Source organism: Lepisosteus platostomus, chromosome 7 (assembly GCF_059453375.1).
Source record: "Lepisosteus platostomus isolate fLepPlt1 chromosome 7, fLepPlt1.hap1, whole genome shotgun sequence".
In the NCBI taxonomy this organism is placed as follows: domain Eukaryota; kingdom Metazoa; phylum Chordata; class Actinopteri; order Semionotiformes; family Lepisosteidae; genus Lepisosteus; species Lepisosteus platostomus.
The window spans coordinates 899,465-922,329 of NC_142617.1; the positions used below are offsets into that span (position 1 = coordinate 899,465).

General features: G+C 44.4%; 1 protein-coding gene across 2 annotated transcripts in view; it reads left to right on the forward strand.

Annotated features, from left to right (window-relative positions):
* The window catches only part of LOC148657726 (cell adhesion molecule DSCAM), a 165,830-nt gene that overhangs the window by 94,295 nt on the left and 48,670 nt on the right, over nt 1-22,865 (forward strand). For both annotated transcript variants that reach the window (XM_088638376.1, XM_088638377.1), the window contains exons 4-7: nt 15,049-15,195; nt 16,458-16,736; nt 17,257-17,532; nt 19,253-19,549. In XM_088638376.1, the coding sequence (XP_088494502.1) occupies nt 15,049-15,195; nt 16,458-16,736; nt 17,257-17,532; nt 19,253-19,549 (999 nt within the window). The remainder of the gene's footprint in view (nt 1-15,048; nt 15,196-16,457; nt 16,737-17,256; nt 17,533-19,252; nt 19,550-22,865) is intronic.

Sequence of the window (22,865 nt, forward strand, 5' to 3'; positions counted from 1 at the left end):
CAGATTCTGAGTGCGGTGCTACAGTATATCAAACATATAAAAAGTTTATTGATTTGCTTCATGTCTAATGAAACATCCATGCTTCAGACACACTGTGCATCTCTCTCTATCTTCAGGATCTTCACCATATGTCTGTTTTTCCCCTTATTAGTGCTCTATTGTTTATGTAAACAAGACGATTTTCTTAAAAAAACAGCTGTTCCAAAGACCCCCTTAAAAATGAGCATGCACTGCAAAGATGCTTTGCTGTTAGCTTTTGCTTGTGTCATGTGGTGTGCTACGCTAGAGAAAAAGCACATTCAAATTGCTTTTCAGAGCATTAATAGGAATACTGAGAGAAAACAAAATCTTGTACTGTATGTAAATGTACCAGTACCTGTGGCTCTCTGTTCTTCTCTGTCAGCAGGATGTGTGCAGAGGGAGCCCAAAGAGATGAGCTGAGCAGAGAAGGGTGTGGGCCATGTCTGTGTGGGGCGTAGCTGGGGGTCTTCCCTCACTCCTTTGTCATCCATTTCTCTTCAGAATCTTAAATATTAATCAGCCGTTATGTTCCAGGAATTTGGGGAGAATGGCTATGGATATTGGATTTTTAATTGTTTTTCGGCATCCGCAGACAACACATTAATATTAATTGGCCTATTTTCTAATTGTCTCTGAGAGTCAGAAGGGGGCCTTCTGCTTTCACACAGCAGCTGCCCTTTAGTGCTTGGCTCAAAGTCATTCCTAAGAAAACCCCAGGCAGGAGACTGGATGGATTCACAAACACTCAAGGTGTGTTTGACCTGCTGCTGTTGCTCACAAATATTAGTTCTCTGAGCAAGTCCGAGCAGTCCTCTTCATTCAGAGAACATGAGCTCTGGGACTCACAGATCTGGTTTGCAGAGGAGAGGAGGAATGGTGACAGATGCCTGGGAATGTCGACAGTAGCTCAGCAAAAGCTAATTTAAAAGTCAGCCATTGTTCCTAGAGGTTTTTATCGTTCCTGAAACTGCAGTGGGGGGCTGAATACTGTAAAGGCACAGATACAGTACACAATGAGAATTAACCCATCGATTAAATCTGTTACAGTATATTCTGCAGTAAATGAACATGTTTACTCTTCTTGCAGTCAGGACTGTACTGTACATACAGATCAGCACTTTATAATAAAAACTATTTCAAAATGTCAGTGGGAATGCTTCTTTTCCAACTATTGAGTGTTTTAGAATGATTATTGCTTTTAAAAATACAAAAATATTTATTTAAATAAAATAAAATTGTTATTTATTAAATTAACTTTAACATATTTATACAACATTTAATAAAAATATATTAAAACAATTTGTGTAGAAAAATTCACACAAAAAAACTCATAGACACAGCTGTCAATAGAGGGTTGTTTGCAGAAATATGTGGAAGAATATTCCCTACTGCATTTATCTTTATATCTTGTTGTGGACTAAGATGGGAAATACAGGCAAAGCTGAACAAGAGAGGTGGGGGATTGAACAGACTAAATGAAGTAAAAAAAATTAGGGAGGATGTTTCAAATAGTTTTTGTTTTGTTTTTCCTCAAAACCAGACTGATAGCTTGGAATGAACGTTTTTAATCAGGTCTGAAGGTCTGACTTGATGAGTGATGACTTGTAAAGGACAGTGTACTGGAATGACATTGGCTGTCTTTTAATAGAACAGAAGCCAAGCATTCAATCACTTCTAATGTGCTTGAGTTGCTAAATTTACTCTACAAGCATGTGGCAATGCAGCATTGAAAAATGACAAAGAAAAGAATTCATTTTAAAGATGCAAACATACTGTAAATAATTTGTCTTGGGAAATGAAAAGCTAAAGGGTAACCTGTGTGGTCCAATAATTAATATTCCGAACAGATCCAGAACATGCAGTGTACATACTGTACTAGCTTTGTAACTCAACACAGCTGGAATGTGGCTTCTGAATGTCTTCTTCTGGAACACTCAAAGGACTTGTCTCAGATCTGGTATTATCCTGTATTAATGGACCCTAATGGAGACCTCACATGTCTGATTCATGTTATTGTAAATGTCCTGTTTTGAAAATTATATAGGCAAAAAGAAAGGACATACTAAATGGAGTTGAAAATCTTTTGATTTAAACTGAACAAACTGAACATAGTCTTAATAAGCGTTAGAAGAAAGTAGCCCAGTCTCATTTCCAAAGCAACATGAAGCTCGAGATTTAGCCTTGAGATCTGACAATACAAAGCAAGACTGTCCTTTGTTTATTTTTTCACTTGGAAAACAGTTGGAGACAGACAAAGTAGTGCCTTAACATCACTGGCAGTTTCCCCCTTGCCCTGATATTCTTTTCGCAGGCTGGCCTGGTGCTGCTGGAAGTGCTAAAAGCAGAACAACATGTAGCTGGTGAATCTAGAGAGCTGTCTGTGGTCTGAGGACCAGGGTTATTCCTCCGTCTGCAGAAGCTGCTTTACAATCTGTCGTCCATGTGGAGCAATCCCATTGGCCCTGGCTTATAAAAGGGATACAAGGTCACTTTGGGCTAATTCTAGGATACCTTCAGATCTCAGGGAATAAACTGCTCTTTCTTGTCTCAGCTCTCTGAGTGGGTGGGAGTGACCTTTCTGAGGAGTGGGGGAAGCAGAGTGCAGCATGGCGTGGGTGTCTTACGTGTGGTGGGCAGCTCCCTGGTACACATTGTGTCTTCAGTGTTCCTGAGCTGAAATATGGGCCAAAGACATAAATATTACAATCTACAAATTGAGAAGGTTGAAATGTTCTTGTCATGTCTTGAATTGGAAAGCACTGTGCTTACAGTATGTGTAACCCTTAATTAAGCTCTTTCTTGGAAGGCGAAACTTGTCCTTTTACTCTAAACCTGGTTAAAATTGTAATGACATACATCGATCACTACAGCTCTGGCAATATGATGGTTCAGCATGAGAAGTCTAGATGTGCAGTACAAGAGGTTTGTTTTAGGTTGTCTTCATTCTATTTTAAGACACATATTCAATTAATCCGGCTATTTTGAGTCAAAACTGAATATCTGGAGAGATCAGATGCTTGTGTTGAGTGACTACCTGCCTTGGCCTGGAAAAATGATTGATTCTCACAAGACCATAAGTCCAGGAATCTTAAAATCGTTGTGTTTATTTTTCTGTTGGACATATGAGCAGAGTGTAAGTCATTTAATTTAAAATTTAAGCCTTCATTTGGTAGCATGAAGCACGTGACTCCTGTCCATGGAGCAAAATATTGAAGTTTGAATTCCTTTCACAGAAGAAAACTCTCTTAATTATGCAGCCTGGTCCTCTTTTGACAGCAGTTCATGCCTCATCACAGCAGGGGCACGCCTCCTTGCTGCAGAGACAAAAGCAGAGTCAAGATCTGCAGAGCACGTGGAAGATGTATTAATTATAGATTCAGGTAGCTGCACAAGAGGTAGCGTGTGGCTGTTTATGCAGGGAGCATGGAAAAGCTGAAGTCCCCAAGGTTATCCAGACAGGAACAATACCTTTTTTTTTTTCTTGAAACTGGTTTTTAGAAAGCACATTTCTTTTTCAGAGAAAGCATAGTGTCACAGCAATGAGACACAATTTTGATGTCTCATTGTTAACCACATTACATGGAGAGCTTGTATGAGCAAAGCTTAAATGCTGAAGTTTAGCCCAAGCCCGTTAAAAAAAACATTTCTTTGTTTTGTTTCCACCTTATAGTAGTCTCCACCTGGTAGTAGCATGTTGAAGATGTTAAGATGATCTTTCAATGTGTTTTAAACAGTATTTTGGAATTTGTTTTGTTCATTCAGTTGAATTTGATAGCTAATCCCGTTGTGTTCTGACTAATATTACAAAGAGAGCAATATAAATATGGACATGCTGTTGTAGTCTGTTCAGCTTCTATTGTTTGTTGTTTGCTCATGCTCGTTCAGTGAAATGAGGTATAGCACAGAAAGTACAGAATATGAAAAACGTGTGGCCTGCGTACAGTACTTGTGTCTGCAGAAACAGTGAAACGCTCGTGTGTTTCCCGACACAGACAGATTGAAGCCGGGCTCTGAGGTCAGAATCTTCAGGGGTCGGCTGGGCTCTGTCTGGAAGAGGGTTCTGGGATGTTGGGTAATGGTAATTTCTCAGCGCCACTGGAATTAGCAGAAGGGGCTCATGTTTTTGCTCAGCTGCTCTCTTGCAGGGTGATGAATTTTTTCGCATGTTCATTTGCAAAGTAATTTCAGAGGACAGGAACTGCCTGTTTCCCAGAGGTTTTTCTTTTGTCTCCATCAATGAGCGAGCAATGCAAACATCAAATGGCACCGCCAGCCAGCCCCTCTGTCGAACTATGCGACAGAGCACTGGCTTCAGGTGGGGGCCTGCTCCCAGTCGTCAGCCATTCAGACTAGGAAGATTAACCAATTAGATAAATCAACAGATATCACCTGATTTTTAATCTGATTACAATAGCAGAGCTGTGCCCTTCCTCACCTTCAGTGCTTTCCTTGCCCTGCGGCACTGAGTTCCTGGATTATTTCAAATCCCCTCGAGAATTTATTTCATTGGCAGTTTCATCACCTCTGATTAATTCAATTCTTAAAATCTGTGGCCCATTTCAAAATGTGTAACTTATCTCGTAGATTGGCATCTTCACCCAAATGAATTGTTAATCACATACGAGCCTGGTTTCTTGCTAATTCTTTGTGCTCCACTTCCTTCTTGTCCTGTTGTAAATGAAATGTGCTTAGCTTTTGAAAAGAAAGTTTGGAGAGGATGGGTGATGGGAGATGCCCATGTCTGTGTAGCTCGAGGTCCTGATGCTGATGCACCCTGGGTAGCAGACCGCCCCTTCTGTCGCAGAAAGATTGACAGAGGAGGACTTATCGTCTCAAGTGAAGAGCGGCTGTAGTTCTTTCTTTTGATTTTGTCTCACTCAGCCAGTTCCCCAAGTTTCTGTTTTTCTGCCGCGGCAGAGAGGAGGCCGTTGTGCAAATCTTACGCCTTTGTGTAGCAAGTTGATCTCAAGATCTCTCCCAGCCATTACTTGAAGGATCCAAGGATATTTGCTTCAGCGGCTTATTTCAGACGCCCACAGTGATGGATGACCTATATCTCTGCGTCACATTCCCTGAGCTGGAGACCAACACTTCTTCTTTCTCACACACCTGGGGGGCTGCTGTTTCTGCTGCAGTCTCGATAGGAGGATCAGCTGGACTTAGTTGGCAGATTAGTATCTTCAGCAGGAGCAGAGCCTTGACTCATCTGCAGAATTATCGAATAATATTTTAAAGTCCACAGAGGAGGTGTATAGAGAACTGTAATGAAGCAAAAGTCATCAAAAACAGAGGGTGTTTATAGAACATTAACAAGGTTAAGATCAAAATCATAATGAGAAATTCAAATGTAGAAATATATAAAATGCCTTTATTTTAACCCAGTTGATAAATCATTTATCACTGAAAAAACAAGTTTGTACTTTTCTTAATAGACCACAGATTAGCAAATTGAATGAAGTTAAGCCTATAGGAAGACACAGGTGTTCATTTTGTCTCTCCATATTTTACTGCTTTACAATAGTAAAAGGAACATTTCTGCCATCCCCATTGTTATCTAAACAATTCTTAAGTTAGTTTCCTTCGTTTTAATAAAAATAAGCCTGCTGTTTCGAGTCGATCGATAATGTGAAGTCCTCAGAGGAGCTGACCCTCAGAAGCTGTGGTGGAGCTGCAGTAACAAGTGGAGTTGCAGGCTGTCTTTATCCTGATGTACTGGTGCACAGGCTAGTGTAAACCACACAGCACTCACAGCCACAGCAGCCTCAAGGCTTCCAAAGCCAATAGCAAAAGAGTGAATTTGAAATGGATACTCTGCAACCTCATCTGCAAGGGCTCTGCGGGCTGAATTCAGGACACTTTGGTGGACGTGGTTGCAAAGCGGTCATCACTGTACCACAGTAACGCCCAGGAGCTCCTACATTGCAGATGGCTCTGCTGTGACCCGCTGTCGATCAAGATTTGCCCCTTCCGGTTTCCCAGGCGCTGTTCTGGCCTGTGCATCTAGTTGGGATTTTGAGGTGGGTATATTGTGGGTATATTGTACCTAGTGCATGTATGTAATGGACTAGTGTGGAGAATGGTGTGTAGCAGGAGTGGGTAAAGGTGAAATCCAGGCCAGAGCCACAGCAGCTCATCAGACCAGAGCTTAAGCCAGTTTCTGTAGCTTTGAGTGCACACAAATTGACAAAAAACACTAAAATTGTTTAGTGTGAGAGGTTAATAAACATACATGCTGGAGACTGATCAACCATACACATGGATATCTGGAATTTTATTAACATTTTTGCATGATATCCGTATTTGCATGACGTCCACAAGGTCACCTTTAAAAATGAAAAGCCTCTTCATTTGGATCCATATAGCTCAAGTCATTTCTAAGCATTCAGATGTCCTTCTGCTGCAGGGGTGAACTGCGTCCTCGTTAGTGTTGGAGCACCACAGTTGTGGGCACGGCCAACGCAAAGCGTCTGTTGAGCCGAGTGGGTTTCTAGATCTAAATAGTTCCCAAAGCTGGGCTCTGGATCTCATTTCAGGAGCGCGCACACACCCAGGATGAGACAATAAATGTGTGTCTTGGCACCTCGCTCAAGCTAAGTGCTGGCGATGGTGTTGTGTGAAGGTTAAGCTGATGACAAGAGAGGGGGATGAGCGTTTGGGCTGGCGAGCCCAGTGAAAGCACTCTTATCCTCCACCACAGCCATTAATTATTGAAGCCCCTTTGTGCACACCTGTCAGTTTGCATAAGCGAGCTGTCAGGCGTGGGGTCAGTGTACTGGAACGGGCTGAATCGTTATTATTGAACCTGCGGTGAGAAGACCCCCACTTCACTGCCCTTCAAGCTCCTCAGAAAAGCACTCAGGAGCCCTGCTGCCTACTGAACGGCTTCTTGTGGTTTAAATTCCCTTTCATGGGTGTCGGAACGCCTTGCCTCTCTTTTTTCAATGTTCGTTTGCAAGAAAATGGGATACCAAGGCCAGTGTGTTTTGTTTTTGGTACCTTTTATGTTTTCTCTGTGCTGAGTGAATTGAATATCTATGTACTTGGGTGAAGGAGACAAAAAGAAATTGGTATGGTTTGTTTTGATCCCCTCACAATATAATGTACCGCTGTCCTCCGTCCTGGGTGTATCCTGCCTTGAACCTGCAGTCTGTAGGGTGTGTCTCCTGCTCACACACCCCTGTATTGGACTAAGAGGTTATTGAAAATGTCTGGATGATGTCGGGTGAAACATTTTTGTGCTGCATATTGGCATTTCAAATTTTTCCCCAATGCGCAGAAGAGATAAGAGTAGGAAAGGAAGACTCCTGCCCTGTCACACGACAGGAACTGCTCTCACACTCACATGACACCATTTCCAGATATCCGCCTGTTCGGGTCAACTGACTCTGAAGACTGAAAATGGGTATAGTCAGTTATGGAGTGAAACCGACATTCAGATTTTCTGTCCACAAACTTCTGTAGAGCTTGCCTAGTGCTCATTTACAGGATCCCAACATGATAATATGATAACATCAGTCTTCTCCCGGTGAGGGGCAGAGCGGTGGCACTGTGGCTAAGGATCTGAGCCTGTGGCTGGAAGGTTGCCGTGGCCAGCCAAGGAATCCTACTCCGTTGGGCCCCTGAGAAAGGCCCTTCACCCCAGCTGCTCCAGGGGCACCATATAAATGGCTGACCCTGCGCTCTGACCCCAAGCTTCTCTCCCTGTCTGTGTGTCTCGTGGAGAGCAAGCTGGGGTATGCCAAAAGACAAATTCCTAATGCAAGAAATTGTACAGTATATGGCTAATAAAGTGATCTTATTTTAACAAGCACTTATCACACAAATAATAGGTTTGAACCCAGGCATGAATGAGATATTAAATCTGCCATCTAGCCTGGCCACTCTTAGGCAAAACATTCCTGACATTACTTGCACATGAGCTCCCTCCAACAGATAAGCAATATACACATCACTGGATACAATACTCTTTCATTCTACCGTGTGCCTAAAGGTGATGTCTACTGTTTGAGGATTAAATATCCTCTGCTTCTGTACATGGTGGGAAGGGTTTTCAGCCAGATGAGGAGAACAGCACTTTTATTATCTAAATGCATGTGGGGATACAGAAAGCTCACTAATGGACTGAACACTCTACCTTGTATCATTCTTTGAGTCATTTCATTCGTGTTCTTTAATCTTTCTATTTCAGTTTCCAGCAGAGCAGAGTTTTTTGTTCCTTTATAGACAGAAAAAAAATGTTCTTTCAGAATTTATAAACTCATAAGAAATAAGAGGAAAAGACCATAAGAATTGTTACAAACCAATTTGGCCCATATTGGTTGGTTCGGCTTCAACTACTGTATACAGTATGACTATGGAACTTGTTCCATACTCTCACACCCCTTTTGGGTGCAGAGCCTCATTCTTGGTTTTGTCAGATTACCAACATTAATAAACAATTTTACAAAAGTTAATAGTGGATTAAACAAATAACTCCCATTTAAAACGATCATTAGTACTAATGTTTTTTGCTTTTTTACTGTATAAAAAAACTTTATATTTGTTATCCGTTAACAGCTTTGTGCATTTATACAGTAATGCTCTGTATGAGTAAGTTCCATCATCATTTCCGCTTCAGTGCACTGGATAGAATAACAAGGGCTTTTTGGTAGATCTTTTGAAGTTCTAGTGGGGGAAAATTGATAGATTATTAGAAGAATTTAGTTTAAATGTCAGCTTGTTACAAGCTCAACAATGTAGGCTAAAAAATGTAAGTGATGAATAAGAAAATTCTCTTATTTGGCTTTTAAGTTTTTTTGGTATATTCTGTACAGCGAAACAGGATACAGAAAAGGAATATTGTTTGAAAACTCTTTATATTATTTCAGGACTTTGATGGCTTCATTTATGAAAACGAGAGAAGGTTAAGGCAGGTGACTTCAGCCAGGCAGAAAAGCAGCTCGTATTTTTTGTCAGCTCTTTGGCTGAACGGGCACAGCTCACTGTTGCAACAGCAGGCTTCAATCTTTAAAAGAGGGTCCAGCTGAATGTATCTTTCACATCTATTTAATTTAATTTTTTTTAATTGTTAGCAAAATGGCACTCTAAATTGACAGGATGAAAGGTTTGGATGGCAAAAAAACAAAATAATGAAAAAACAATATTATCGTATATTTCTACAGATTTAGAGGGTAAACGGTTTGTTTCAAATAGCATCCATTCTAAGGGCGAAAGCATGAAATTGAGGAAGATAGGTTTAGAGCCTGAAAATCTTTAAAGAAAAAGAGCCCTTTTCCCCGTGAAACTTTACTTCTCAAGGCTTTGAAAATGGCAAAATAAAAGGTGGGATTAGGCTTGGAGTGGTTGCGCACGGTGCTGTTGTTGTTAGGTGTGCAGATAATGCGCTGGGAGTCCAAGTGTGGCTGTATCCTCTGGCAACGCCTGCTTGTGAGGCAGCGAGTGTGGTGCATTGTGGGAGACTAATCCAGGGTCAGCAGAGCTGAGCATTAACCCAGTGCATCCTGCATTATTCATGGGCTGGGGGGCTTTCAGTGCAATTCAAGACAGGTAGCTGAAGCCAGTGCCTCTTGTGTGAGCCTGTCTTTTAAAGGCACAACATACCCAAGGCATTGGATAATGTCCCCTATGACAAGCATCCAGAAACAGTGGTCAGGTGACCAAAAACTAGGATGGGCTTCAAGGCTCTTCAAAGTCATGAAAAAGCTAAATGCAGTATACAACAGTAAGAATTTCAGAAACATCGGATGAGTTGTGCACAGTTTTTTAAACTCGGGATATTAATATTGAATTAATATTGACTGTATTTGTCCAGTTTCAGTGATTAGTTAAATGTCTTCCTAATACATTTAATTTCTAGTTCAGGTAATTCACAAACAATTGTTTTAAAATGTTTTTCTTTCTTTTTAAAGCTGACAAGTGCCGTGTTATAAATGAAGGTGTACCTTCATTTGTGTTCTTCACTGTAACTAACGTATATATATTTCTCTTAAAAACTGTATCACATATTAAAGACACCATTTTTATGGAAGCATAGGATTGTTTATAAAAACCAGTTGAGTTAAATGGGCTTGACTGCGGTCCAGAATGAGGCCGTGGTACAGTCCTGTCACAGACAGTGGGTATGTGCCCTTACACACAGGGCTCTGCTTGCAGCAGAGTCAGGATGACGGGCTGTAACAGGGTTTGCAGCCTGTTCTCTTCAGGAGTGAGGTGATAGCCGAGCCCGTGTGTTTGCTTGTGAAGTTGGCGCCAGTGTGGAGCTGGAGCCGTGTTTGTGGTGCAGGCTGGCCGGGGGCGAGGAGAGGGTGACAGCTGTCCCCCTGATCACGGCCCTCGCCCAGCCCTGCTCCACCCGGTTCTCCCCGTGCTCAGAAGGGGATATCTCAGTTTTCCCTGCTTCCCCATCATAATCCATGGCAGAAAAGTAAAAAAGAAGAACAGGTTCCACTAAATTTAGAGCAAATGCACACAAAGCTGCAATCTATTCATCAAATGCTAGTCAATCAATGTTTTATTAAACTGCCTATAAACACATTTGCTCAAATTGAAAAAAATAAGGCTTAAACATGTTTGGTGAAGAATTGTTTGTTACGAATTGACAGGAACAACTGTTCCCTTCTTATTTCTTTCAATTTAAGTTTTTTTCTAATTTCTAAATGGCAATTTCTTTTGAAACTTATTGGGACAAGGGGGATCTGAGGATAAAGCAACAAGGATGTATCCGTTCAGTGTAGAATTCTGTCAACCAGTAATGTGAAAGCAGTAGGTGAGTGCTATCTGCATCTGAAAATGGGGAGTTATTGTGAGAATAAAGGGCCTCTCTGCAAGAAAAGCTAATAATGAAATCTCAGTTAGTGTCACAGAAAATTCAGCCCTGCTGTATCTTCTGCTCAAGGACACCATTCATTTTGATCAAAGAGAATAAGTTTGAGGTTTCCGTGTAAAAAGCAGCCTAGCACACAGAGCTGCAAAATGTTAGTTAATGTCCTTCTTTCCAAACCTTCAGAGCTTATACAGAACAGTTGATGACATATGTGCCGTATCTTACTGTACCCGGTCTAATTTCATGGTTCTGTCGTAGGTACTGTCGATGTTGTGCTTTATGGCATCGCTGTCTTTCCCTCTGTTTCTGGGGTTTTCTGTCATCCCCAGCATGGTCTGGCTAGGGTCTGGGATTGCTGTGTGGGTGCAGTGACGGTAATGGACAGATTGCCCTTTTTTCCATTCAACAGCAGCTCACAAGCAACAGACTGGGTCAGTGTGATGGCATCACCACAAGTGACTCTGATGAATCTTCCTGAGATTATCAAGAGGGGGATGTTCACTGGTTTAAGACTTGACGGGATCCACAACAAACTCTGCCTAATTGCAAATTACCTGAGAATGTAAAAATATTCTGAGAAGCTGGAGGTTTTGTATGGGACAGGCTGGACTCCCCAGTGATTGAGCAGATCCTCTAGAGAAATGAAGAAGTTGGAGTTATTTTTACTTCTGAATATTTAAGAAAAATCTGTGTGTCACTTGAACACCAAACTGAACAGAAGAAAATAGCACAACAGCACAGATGTGAGCTGTAGAACAGGCCTTTAATTTCTCTCCCTCTTTATTCTGGACATATTTTCATGTTCAGAGTTGTGCTTGAAGTTTGCGTTCAGCAGCACTGCTTGTGCATGAAGCTCTTTCTCAGGTCTTTGACAGCCCCAGCCTCTCCTCAGAGAACACAGGGACATCACCAGATGCTTCAACACTACTCTTTCATCTGTGCTCTGAGAGTCCAGAGAAACAGTGCCCACACGGCCTGCACTCCTCTCTGCTCATTCATGTCATTATGATCAGACCCCCCCCCCCCCCCCCCGAAAAAATGCAAAACAGAGGATATAACGCTTCTTCAAAAGCGGTTCCTTATTTAGCATGCTAAGTAGGAGAGTCAGGAGAAATTAGATTTAGCCTCGGCAAAGTGAGAGTGATTAAATTAAGTGTGCCTAGAGAACGGAGCACTCCCAGAGATCAGTGGGGCAATAAACGCATGTCGCTCTCCGCGCCGGTACAGTTCTAAACGCTTTTGAAGTGCACACGCGCTCTCTGGTTAGTCTTTGTCGCGGATGACAGCCTGTCTGTTTTAATGAAAGCGCTTCTCATTCAGGAGCCCACGGAACAAATATACATTTAAAATCCCTTTTCAACTTTGGGCTCACAGCAGGGAGGCAGACAGAGTTCAGGGAAGAGAAGAAAAACTGAGTGTCGCAGAAAAAAAGGAAAGAGGAGGAAGAGAGAGAGTGCAAATCTCTGTCCCTTTGATTTCTGGCGACTGTGGACATTAAGGTCTCTTCAAACGTGTGGTTTCATGCCCCCCCTCAGTCCTACACTCACCGTTCGCTGTCGCTGCTCTTACAGCAGGGTGACGTTTTTAAAGACATCAGCTCCTGCTTGAGCGGCTTGGCGCAGTCTGTGCCTGGTGCTGCCTCCTCGAAAACAGCTTGGGTAGCTTTCTAGAATTTTCCTTCAGGCCCAGGCTGCAGCATGGGCTAAGAAGAGAGGAGAACCAGAGGCCCAGTGAAACATCACCAACCTTGCAGCCTCCCACAGGTCTGCATACTGTACATTTTGGTTGATAATTACAGGGCTCTGGGGCTCTGCAGGCATCAGAGACAGGCCCGATGCGATTTTTGCAGTGCATGTTTTCGATGCTTTAAAGCATCATGCATTTTTGCCTTTTGCAAAATAAATGATAACTGAAAAGAAAATGTTTTACAAAGACAGAAAACTCTGCACTGTCAGTTGAGCTGTAATCCGGTTGTTACCTACCTTGAAGTGATCAGAGGGATGCATACAGGGCTGTGTTCTCCAGCTCGTGAAAGGAATGATGTGAGGCTGTCCTTCCTCACGAGAGAGGGTGAAACCCCAGCAAACGACACCCAGGGCAACACTACCCTCCTCTTCCCTCGCAGCCTGTAGCAGTTAGAGGTCCAGAGGCTGAAAACCCTCCAGGATATCAAATCCATGGACTCTTATTTCTAACTAGGTCAGTGCTTTACAATAGCTGTGCTTCTGGGTTTTATTTTCCTCACACTCTTTCAGTTCCACTCCATGCATGTTACTAGGTTGGTTGGCTGATGTGCTGCTAGGAAGACTGACATTTGGAAGGTTAAGTGATTAATTTGTTTTTTTCTTACTGTTGTTGTGGGTTTTTGAATTGAGGAAAGCAGATTAGCTCCAAAGCGATACAGTATATTCAAAACTGTTAGTCCTTGCATCCGGTAGCTGATGTCTGCTCTGAGACGTCAGTGGCTCAGGTGTTTAAGTAGACATATAATTTTCATTGTTAAACAATGTGTTGTCAAACAGCAAATGGAATATACTGTATATTTAAAAGTTTACAATTTGAATAAAGGAAATATTATGTTAGAATTGTACAGTATATTAAACTAGTAAGACTTTATTTAAAATATTGTGTTCAGTTTTGCTCATTACAATACAGAGCAACAATGGCTTGTCCTGCACGGCCAAGCTGTAGGAACTGAATCATTTCACAATTGAACGGAGAAGACTGCGAGGGGAGAGACCCAGCGAACATCTTGCGATTCAACAATGGGACACTATAGGTTGAAACTATAGGGAAACTCATCTAAAACTGAAAAAGTGGCAGTTTTATACACAAATATTTGTGGATATTTGGAACAAGGTACACATTCTTGTTTACAATTATACCCAGATAGTTTGGTGAGAACTTAGTATCAATTAGCTACTAGAAACCAAACAATCCTTCAGGATTGAAAGGCATCCTCTTGTTTGGAACCTTGAGTTTGTTCTTAATCTATTAGGAGATATTGAAGCTGCCCTGTATTTTTGAATAGCTTTGTGAGGATATACACAAGGCAAGGCAGACTCTTTCAAATTAAAAACTCAATGTACATTTCTGTTCTCTTCCACTTTCACATTCCTTAAATGCAAATCCCTTTCGTCTGGAAGACAATGAATTCTGAAAAGGTGGTTGAAGAAGATGATAGTTGCTCATGTGCCTGAAGCCCTCAGGTATACTATAACTGCAAGGCCAAGCCCATCCAATATTTCCAACCACATTTAAACGTGAAATGCCTCTGGTGTGTCATTCATTCCAAACTGTATTAAGCCACGATAACCATAGGCTAGATCACTGCAGCAATGTATTTAAAAATGGGCCCTCTGTATTCCAAGGAAGGGAGTGCGGCTTGTGAGAACAGCATGAGCAGAGAGTGGAGCTGTGTTAACCATTCAGCGCTCAAGCACAGCACTTGCGCTCTGGCTCCCTGTGTGCACTAAGAATCCCAGGCTAATTCTACTGCCGTGCAAAACATCCTGTATAGAGCAGGTGATGTTAAACCACACACTAAATCATTTTTGTCATTAAAATATCCTCCTAGAGGTATCCGTGTCTGTGTTTATTGTTCTTGTTAAAGAGGGGCAACACCTTATTGAGGTTTTGTTTCTGTAATTGCTGTTGCTAAACAGACGTTTGTCTTTAATGGGTGAAGAGGGGTTCTATAGAGGTTGAGAGCTCAGTAGCAAGAGCAAGATTACAGGGGCTCAAGTTGAGGCTGGCACAGTCAGGGTGCTTCCTCACTCAGTGCTTCAGCCTGGCTCCTGTGAGGGCTCCTCTGAGAGCCTTTCAATCTGGCATCTGAGGTACTGCTTGAATGACACACCTCCAGTGCCTGTCAATGCCAGACACCCGCATATTTTCATGAGGAGCATGAGTCAGAGCAAAGTGTTCAGATGAGGAGAGGCAACATGGATGGCAGGTGTAGTATTGACGTGGTTTTGCATGTAAAATTAACATGTTACTCAGGATCTTATGTGTTAGAAAATACATTTAGTAAATTCTATCCAGGAGAAGCCTTTGAATTTTGTTTTATTTCATGTAAAGACTTGCATACTTTGGAAAATGACTGATCTGCTGTCCAGTGGGCACAGTAATGGGGACAGCAGGACAGCCATCCGGGTGACATTTCAAGCACAGCACTGATCAGCAGGGCTTCCTCTGTGTTCCAGGATCTAGATTTCTCATCACATCCACGGGAGCCTTGTACATTCTGGATGTCCAGAATGAAGATGGATTGTGTAACTACCGTTGCATCACACGGCATCGCTACACTGGGGAGACCAGGCAGAGCAACAGCGCTCGCCTCTTCGTGTCAGGTACACCTGAACTGACTCCGCCCACCAACACACCTGAACTGACCCCGCCCACCAACACACCTGAACTGACTCTGAAGATACACCTGAACTGACCCCACCCTTCCCTAGTACACCTGAACTGACCCCGCCCAACAGTTAACCTGAAATGACCCTGCCCAAAAATCAGTACACCTGAACTGACCCCACCCACCAATACACCCGAACTGACCCCACCCATCCCCAGTACACCTGAACTGACCCCACCCACCAATACACCCGAGCTGACCCCATACATTCCCAGCACACCTGAGCTGACCCCACCCATTCCCAGTACACCTGAACTGACCCCGCCCAACAGTACACCTGAACTGACCCCACCCAAAAATCAGTACACCTGAACTGACCCTGTCCATTCCCAGTACACCTGAACTGACCCCACCCATCCCCAGTGCACCTGAACTGACCCCGCCCACCAGTACACCTGAACTGACCCCACCCAACAGTACACCTGAACTGACCCTGCCCAAAAATCAGTACACCTGAACTGACCCCACCCTCCCCTAGTACACCTGAACTGACCCCGCCCAACAGTACACCTGAACTGACCCCACCCAAAAATCAGTACACCTGAACTGACCCTGTCCATTCCCAGTACACCTGAACTGACCCCACCCATCCCCAGTGCACCTGAACTGACCCCGCCCACCAGTACACCTGAACTGACCCCGCCCAGCAGTACACCTGAACTGATTCCGCAGATCCCCAGTACACCTGAACTGACCCCGCCCAACAGTACACCTGAACTGACCCTGTCCATTCCCAGTACACCTGAACTGACCCCACCCATCCCCAGTACACCTGAACTGACCCCACCCACCAGTACACCTGAACTGACCCCGCCCAACAGTACACCTGAACTGACCCTGCCCAAAAATCAGTACACCTGAACTGACCCCACCCTCCCCTAGTACACCTGAACTGACCCCGCCCAACAGTACACCTGAACTGACCCTGCCCAAAAATCAGTACACCTGAACTGACCCCGCCCATTCCCAGTACACCTGAACTGACTCTGCACATCCCCAGTAGACCAGAACTGACCTCACCCACCAGTACACCTGATCTGACTCTGACCCATAACCCGCCCGAAGCGACAAGCCGAGTGCTTATGGTCGCTCTTTGCTTCGCTCCGTGTTTTTACCACGGTGAATATTTCTAGTGGAATGCTGCACCTGTGCACTTCCGCAGTAGCCAGTGCCGTGTGTACTTTTCTCTTACCAAAGACCCAACGAACTCCGAACCGGTGATCCTCGATGGCTTCGACCGGCGGGAGGTGATGGCCACGCAGCGGGTGGAGCTCCCGTGCAAAGCCTCCGGACACCCAGCGCCCAAGTACCGCTGGCTGAAGGACAACAACCCCCTGGAGCCGGACAGCCGCTTCCGGCAGAGCGTCTCGGGCCTGCTGGTCGAGAGCGCGCGGCCCGGCGACTCCGGGAACTACGTGTGCGAGGTGTGGAACAGCTACGGCAATGCGGCCGTCGTGGGACGGCTGGTGGTGAAGCGTAAGTAGCTGCCGACGCACACACACACGCACGCGCACACACACACGCACGGACGCACGCACACACACACACACACACACACACACACACGCGCGCACACACACACGCACACACACACACGCACGCACGCACGCACGCACGCACGCACACACACACACACACACACACACACACACCGCCGTGCCAACTGCCGACGCGCACACACACACACGCACACACACACACCGCCGTGCCAACTGCCGACGCGCACACACACGCGCGCACACACACACACACACACACACACACACACACACACACACACACACACACCGCCGTGCCAACTGCCGGCGCGTTTAGTCTGTATAGTATCAACATGATGAAATCGGTGCAAATCAGCCGCCTGCGAGCAAAAGATGAAAACACTCGGACAGTTCACTTGTGCATTATTTTGGTTTGAAGGGTAAATGAAGGACCTATGGAGTTTACTGTCCGTCTGGCGTGCTTTCACACCCCGACTGCTGTGTGTTAACCTCCGCAGAGCCCCTGAAGGTGGTCGTCAGTCCCCGCAAGGTGAAGGGCAGTGTGGGGAGCCAGGTGTCCCTGTCGTGCAGCGTGAGCGGCGCCGAGGACCATGAGCTCTCCTGGTACCGCAATGGGGAGGTCATCCACCCAGGCAACAGCGTGAGGATCGCGGGCAGCAACCGCGAGACACTGGTGATGGAGGGCATGGCCAAGAGCGACGGGGGTGCCTACCAGTGCTTCGCCAGGAAGGACAAAATGTCCGCCCAGGACTTCGTGCAGGTCGTTCTGGAAGGTGAGAAACATCCCCCGCACACACAACGGGTGCCCAACTTTAAGGAGCTCCCTGCTCCTGATGTTTGCAGCTTATAAGGGAGGCAGCCTGACGTTGAAATATGCCGTGTTAGCATCCCCTTTGGAGTTACCTTTTGAGTGTTCTTGTACGCTACGTAGTCTGAGTACCTTTTGCTGCCACAGCTGTGCTGTTAGTCCCCTGTTTAATAAAACCTTCCTGCAGGGGAGTGTTTCCCTCTCTCTCCGTGCGTGCACATGGCCCTGGCCAGGTGGACACATGGCGCACGTGCACTCCTGCTGGCCGACTCGCGCCCCGGAAACCCACGCTGGGCCGCTGCGCTCCCTCGGTCGATGACCTTCCTCTCGCGCGGGTCCGGGTTGCTGCGAAGGTCGCTGCTGTTTCCTGCCGGAGCGAACAGCAGGCTGCTGGGACTGAGCAGGAGCGGCACGCCGCGGCCCCGGCACGGGCTGGGGGGGGGAACAATCGATCGGCGCAGAACCTGTGTGCTAATGAGTCCTGCGGTGCAGTCACGGTGTGGCGACTATTATTAGAACATCAGCACGAGGCTGACATTGCCTACCTGGGCCTGGTTGCCGTGGCAACTGTATAAAGAGCGTATTGATAATCTATAATGATGTAGAGAGAGTGCGGGCTATCAGGGAGCGACAGGCAGGCGAGATTTCAAAGACACTCAGGTCTCGCTGGGAAAATAATGTCATCTTTCATCTCACAAAGAGCCCGTCACCAAGAGAAGGGATGAAGAAATAATAAAATAAAATAGGGCAGCCATGCAGGCGGAGTGACGGGTAATGCATTTGTCGCGCGTCAGGTTTCGTTGGGAATTAAAAGCATGTGGGCCTCCGTTTGGGAAGGACTGGCAGTGACTCTGCGACCAGGGAGCTGGCAGAGCTGAAGGGAATCTCTTCTTTACATTCAGATCCCTCAGCTACATCCAACAGCCTACAGCCTACACACTACAACTATACCTTACAGGCTACACACTGTACTCTATATCCTACAACCTGTAAACTATACCCTATATCCTACAGCCTACACCCTACATCCTACACACTATAACCTATACTATACACCCAATACCTAAGACAACTCCCTTCATCTGATACTATACACCCCATTTTCTACACCTTACACCCTATACTATACAGCCCATTTCCTACACCATACACCCTATACCATATCCCCCATATCCTACACACTCGCCCCAACACCCCATGTCCTACGTTCTGCACCCCACAGCCTGCACATGCTGAGAGCTGTGAAGAAACAGTTCCCACTTACAGGTGTCACTGCCAAGGAGGATGTGATACTCTGACAATATACTGTATATATAATAAAGGTATTTCATAGGTGAAGGACTTTCTATTGGCATACAGTATGTTTACCATAGAGAAAGACTCTGTATGACCCTGGGTGTAGAAAACAATTGATGAACTTCCCTTCATGTTGGGCATTGAGATATTGAGAGGATTAAATGAAACAAGCAATTCTACAGTATATAGCTGTGCAGAGTGGAAGCTATTCCCAATAGCAGTCAGCTTTCTGTAACGCAGTTTCTCAGTTTCTGAGCTTTACACTTCCGTCCCTGGGTCAGCGCTTTGAGACCCCGCCACGGAGGTGTGTGTCATCCCAACGGGCACGAAACACTGTCTTCTTGGGGCGGCTGTCCATCTGACCACCCGTCCCGCTGGTGCTCTTTCAGATGGAACCCCGAAGATCCTGTCGGCGTTCAGCGAGAAGGTGGTGAGCCCCAACGAGCTGGTGTCCCTCGTGTGCAACGTCAAGGGCACACCCCTGCCCACCGTCACCTGGACGCTGGACGATGAGCCCATCGTGAAGGACAGCAGCCACCGGGTCAGCCAGGTCATCACCTCCGAGGGCAACGTGCTCAGCTACCTGAACATCACCAGCACCCACGTGCGGGACGGCGGAGTCTACCGCTGCACTGCCAACAACTCGGCCGGCGTGGTCACCTACCAGGCTCGAATAAACGTAAGAGGTGCTTGTCAGATCAGCTCCTCCAAAGACACACACATGACTCATTCTGGTCGCAAGGCTCATGCATGCTCGAAGCAGTCCCCGAGATGCCTAACTAACCTTACTTGAGCTCATTTCAGGATAACATCATGTCTCTTTTTCAGTTGCAGGTTTTGTTCTTTTATTCCGTTTCTTTTCCCTCCATTGTTGTTATTTTGCTCCATCCAAATTAGTCTTTCTGCTTGTAGGTCTGATTCCCGGTCGCTCCTCCATTGTGTCTCATCCCTCATCTTCACAATCGCAGCTGCCTCTTCCACCTTGCTGTGAAAATACAGTCTTGCTCTTCATCCCCTCTGCCTTTCATCACTTGAAAAATCCCCATCCTACTGTGCTGTAATAAGAAGAAATGATGACAACTGGCCACACCTTAGCTTAGCTGTTCAATTGAAATCTGTTTAATTGAAAAAAACATAAATTCTCTGGGAAGCATAATTATAACAAACAAACCAACTAAAATATCTTTGTATAGAAGACTGATCGTATAATTTTAGATAACTCTTACTTGCTAATATAACATTACCTCATTTTTTATTCATATATATATACAATATGTACTCTATGTTCTTTTTGCCATTTTTTTTAAATCAGCAATTTTCCAAACACTACAATTCAGCCTTAAGTACTGCTGAGACTACTTTAAAAAAGTTTCATTGTATATCCCTTCTTGAAAATGTAGTATTTAACACTAATTGTCTTCACAATTATGCACACATTTCTTGTTTAAAATATAATGTACCTATCTACATACACTGTACATCCACGTATTTGTCCTGAATTATTCTTATTGACCAATCATGCTTGTCATTATATCCACATTTATTCAGTTTGTGTTTCCCTGCCCTGTTAACTGTTCGGTGTGCATGTTTATTGGCCTGTTTGCATGAAAGTCCTTCCTGTACATCCGTCCGGAGATAACTAGCCTTCAGCTGCCTGTGAGTTGTCCTTAAGTATGTCTATTCAACCTAATCAAAGTTGTTTCATTCCAGAAATCATTGCATTTTCCATTTAGAATATGTATTCCGTACAGTATGTACAGTACATATGCTGTATATGTCTGTAATGGTGTGTGTGTGTTTGTGTTTGTACTGAATGTATAATAAGTATCTTTGTGAGCAGGTACAGTATGTCTTCCTGGTCGCTTTTACAAGTGTGTACATGGATCTGACAGCCAGCCTCTGTCATCTTGCTTGTTTTGTCCATGTGTTTTACATCAATTGGTTTTCAACTGAAATTTCTACAACTGAAACAAAATGTAGCCTGGATTGGTTTAATTAATGTTCACGTGTCTCGGCAATCATTTCGGCCATGCAGTATTCCTTATCTAATCCCAGCTCATGGCTTCATGTTGGGGAGCTTTTCAAATAACAGTTTCCACATGGCTGAGGAGAAACATGCCCCCCACTTACCCAGGCTTCTGCTAGTTGACAGTTTTGCAGGCCGGTTGCCGGTGGAGTCTGCTCCACGAGGGGACCAGGGCAGCAGTTCTTTGAAGGGAGGGGGTTCAGGGAGCTCAGTCCAGGTTCACCTGGACAAGGTGTGCAGTCCTGCCCTCCTGCACAGCTCTGGAGTCGCTGCTGGTTCAAGGGGTGCTATAGAATGTGCTGCCCAAGAGGGGCGCAGCTGGGGAGCCCCTCAATAACAGGCAGGGTCCGGATGCGATGGAGACCTCACACGCACCCTCCGCCCCCTTCACAAATTATTCTTCCCCTTTGGACTGTGGAGGCGAATACTCGTTTCGACCCTGAAATAAGCAACGAGCTGACCACTGTGAACAGGGTCCAGGCAAGCAGGGCTCCGAGGTCTTAAGTAAGACTTAAAGGTCTAATGTGACTTGGAACCTGAGAAGCACAGACTCTTTGCCTCTTCTCGTTGGAGAATTGTCAGTTATTACAAACAGGCGTTCTGCCCTGGAAGTGTAGATTCATATCGCTGTGGAAGGAAACCCGCAGGTCTCCATGTGGCAGACTGAGCCCAGAGAACACTGCTGCTTTATGTGAGCAAAGGAACTCCGCAGGAGTCAGTACAGATTATTATTCAGATTGAATCTATTCATACTTATTGATGTTCCTGTTCTCACTTTTATGAAAAGGTCCCTTAAAGTCCATTTTTGGTCCTAAATTCTAATATGAATAAGAGCAGTAAACATGAATGTGGACTTATTTTTAATCAGGCAAATTTCATTAGGGTTATACCAGCTTTTGTTTTTTTAATTTCGATTAGTTTGGCCTATGAGACAAAATTTTCATTTTTGATTAAATTAAGCCTTGTTCAGTTGAACGTGACGGTTAGTTTGTAGTTTGTCAGTCTGGCTGGAAGTATGTGTGCAAGTGTCTATAGAAAAAAAACAATTTGGTTGGCTGTTGGCTTTGCAAATGGGTAAGTTTGACAAAGTGCTTACAGGAACACCTGCGCTGAAGGGCATTGAAGAGAGATGTGGGAAACTCCCAGACCCAGCATGCAATAGGAGGGAAAAGGTACAATAAAGTTTGATTTGATTCCTGGCTGTGGCTGAAAATGGTGTACTCTAAATTATCGTGCTTTCAGTTTCCGATCGAACAGTCTTGTTTCTTTTGTCACAAATGTACTGTTTTTGCTTCTTACAGAAAAGGGCGCATTGTACAGGTAAGGATCTGTGGCTGCAGTTCGGGAAAGTATTAAGTGAATCTATGAACTGAAACTTAAAAAAACACTTAACAGTTATATGATATCTTTTTTTACGTTTATTAATTGCACTTTCACGTATGTTATCTAGTTCTTGTTCAGAAAATAAATCCTCTCTTGACGTCCTGAACTTGTTTCTTAACGATTTGACTTTGAGAGTGTGGAAGCCCTTTCTGAAAGAGAAAAGCATAAATAATTTACAGAACTCACACTGATGAAAAGCATCGCCTTGCTGCCAGTTTCTAAAATCACACATTCCTGTTTTTGTTCCTCTGTTTTTATTTTTTCAACCACAGATTCTACACAATAAAGCTGTTTACATTCAATTTTTACTTCCACTTTGTATTTATTGTAAATTATACATCCCTTATGAAACTTATGGTTATTCAAGTGGATAGAAATATATTTTTTTTATAGATTTTCCTGTTGTTTCTTCACAGGTGGATTGTTTTGTCATTGGTACACTACTGACAAACAGCAGTGACGAAAAATCTGGATATTTCTACATCCGGGCATCCAGATACTAACCTCTAACCTGTTTCTGCCACCCAACATCTTGCCTCCCAAGTTTAGCTGCATCGCAGAAGACAGAGCTCCTCTTTTGAGGGGCAAACAGA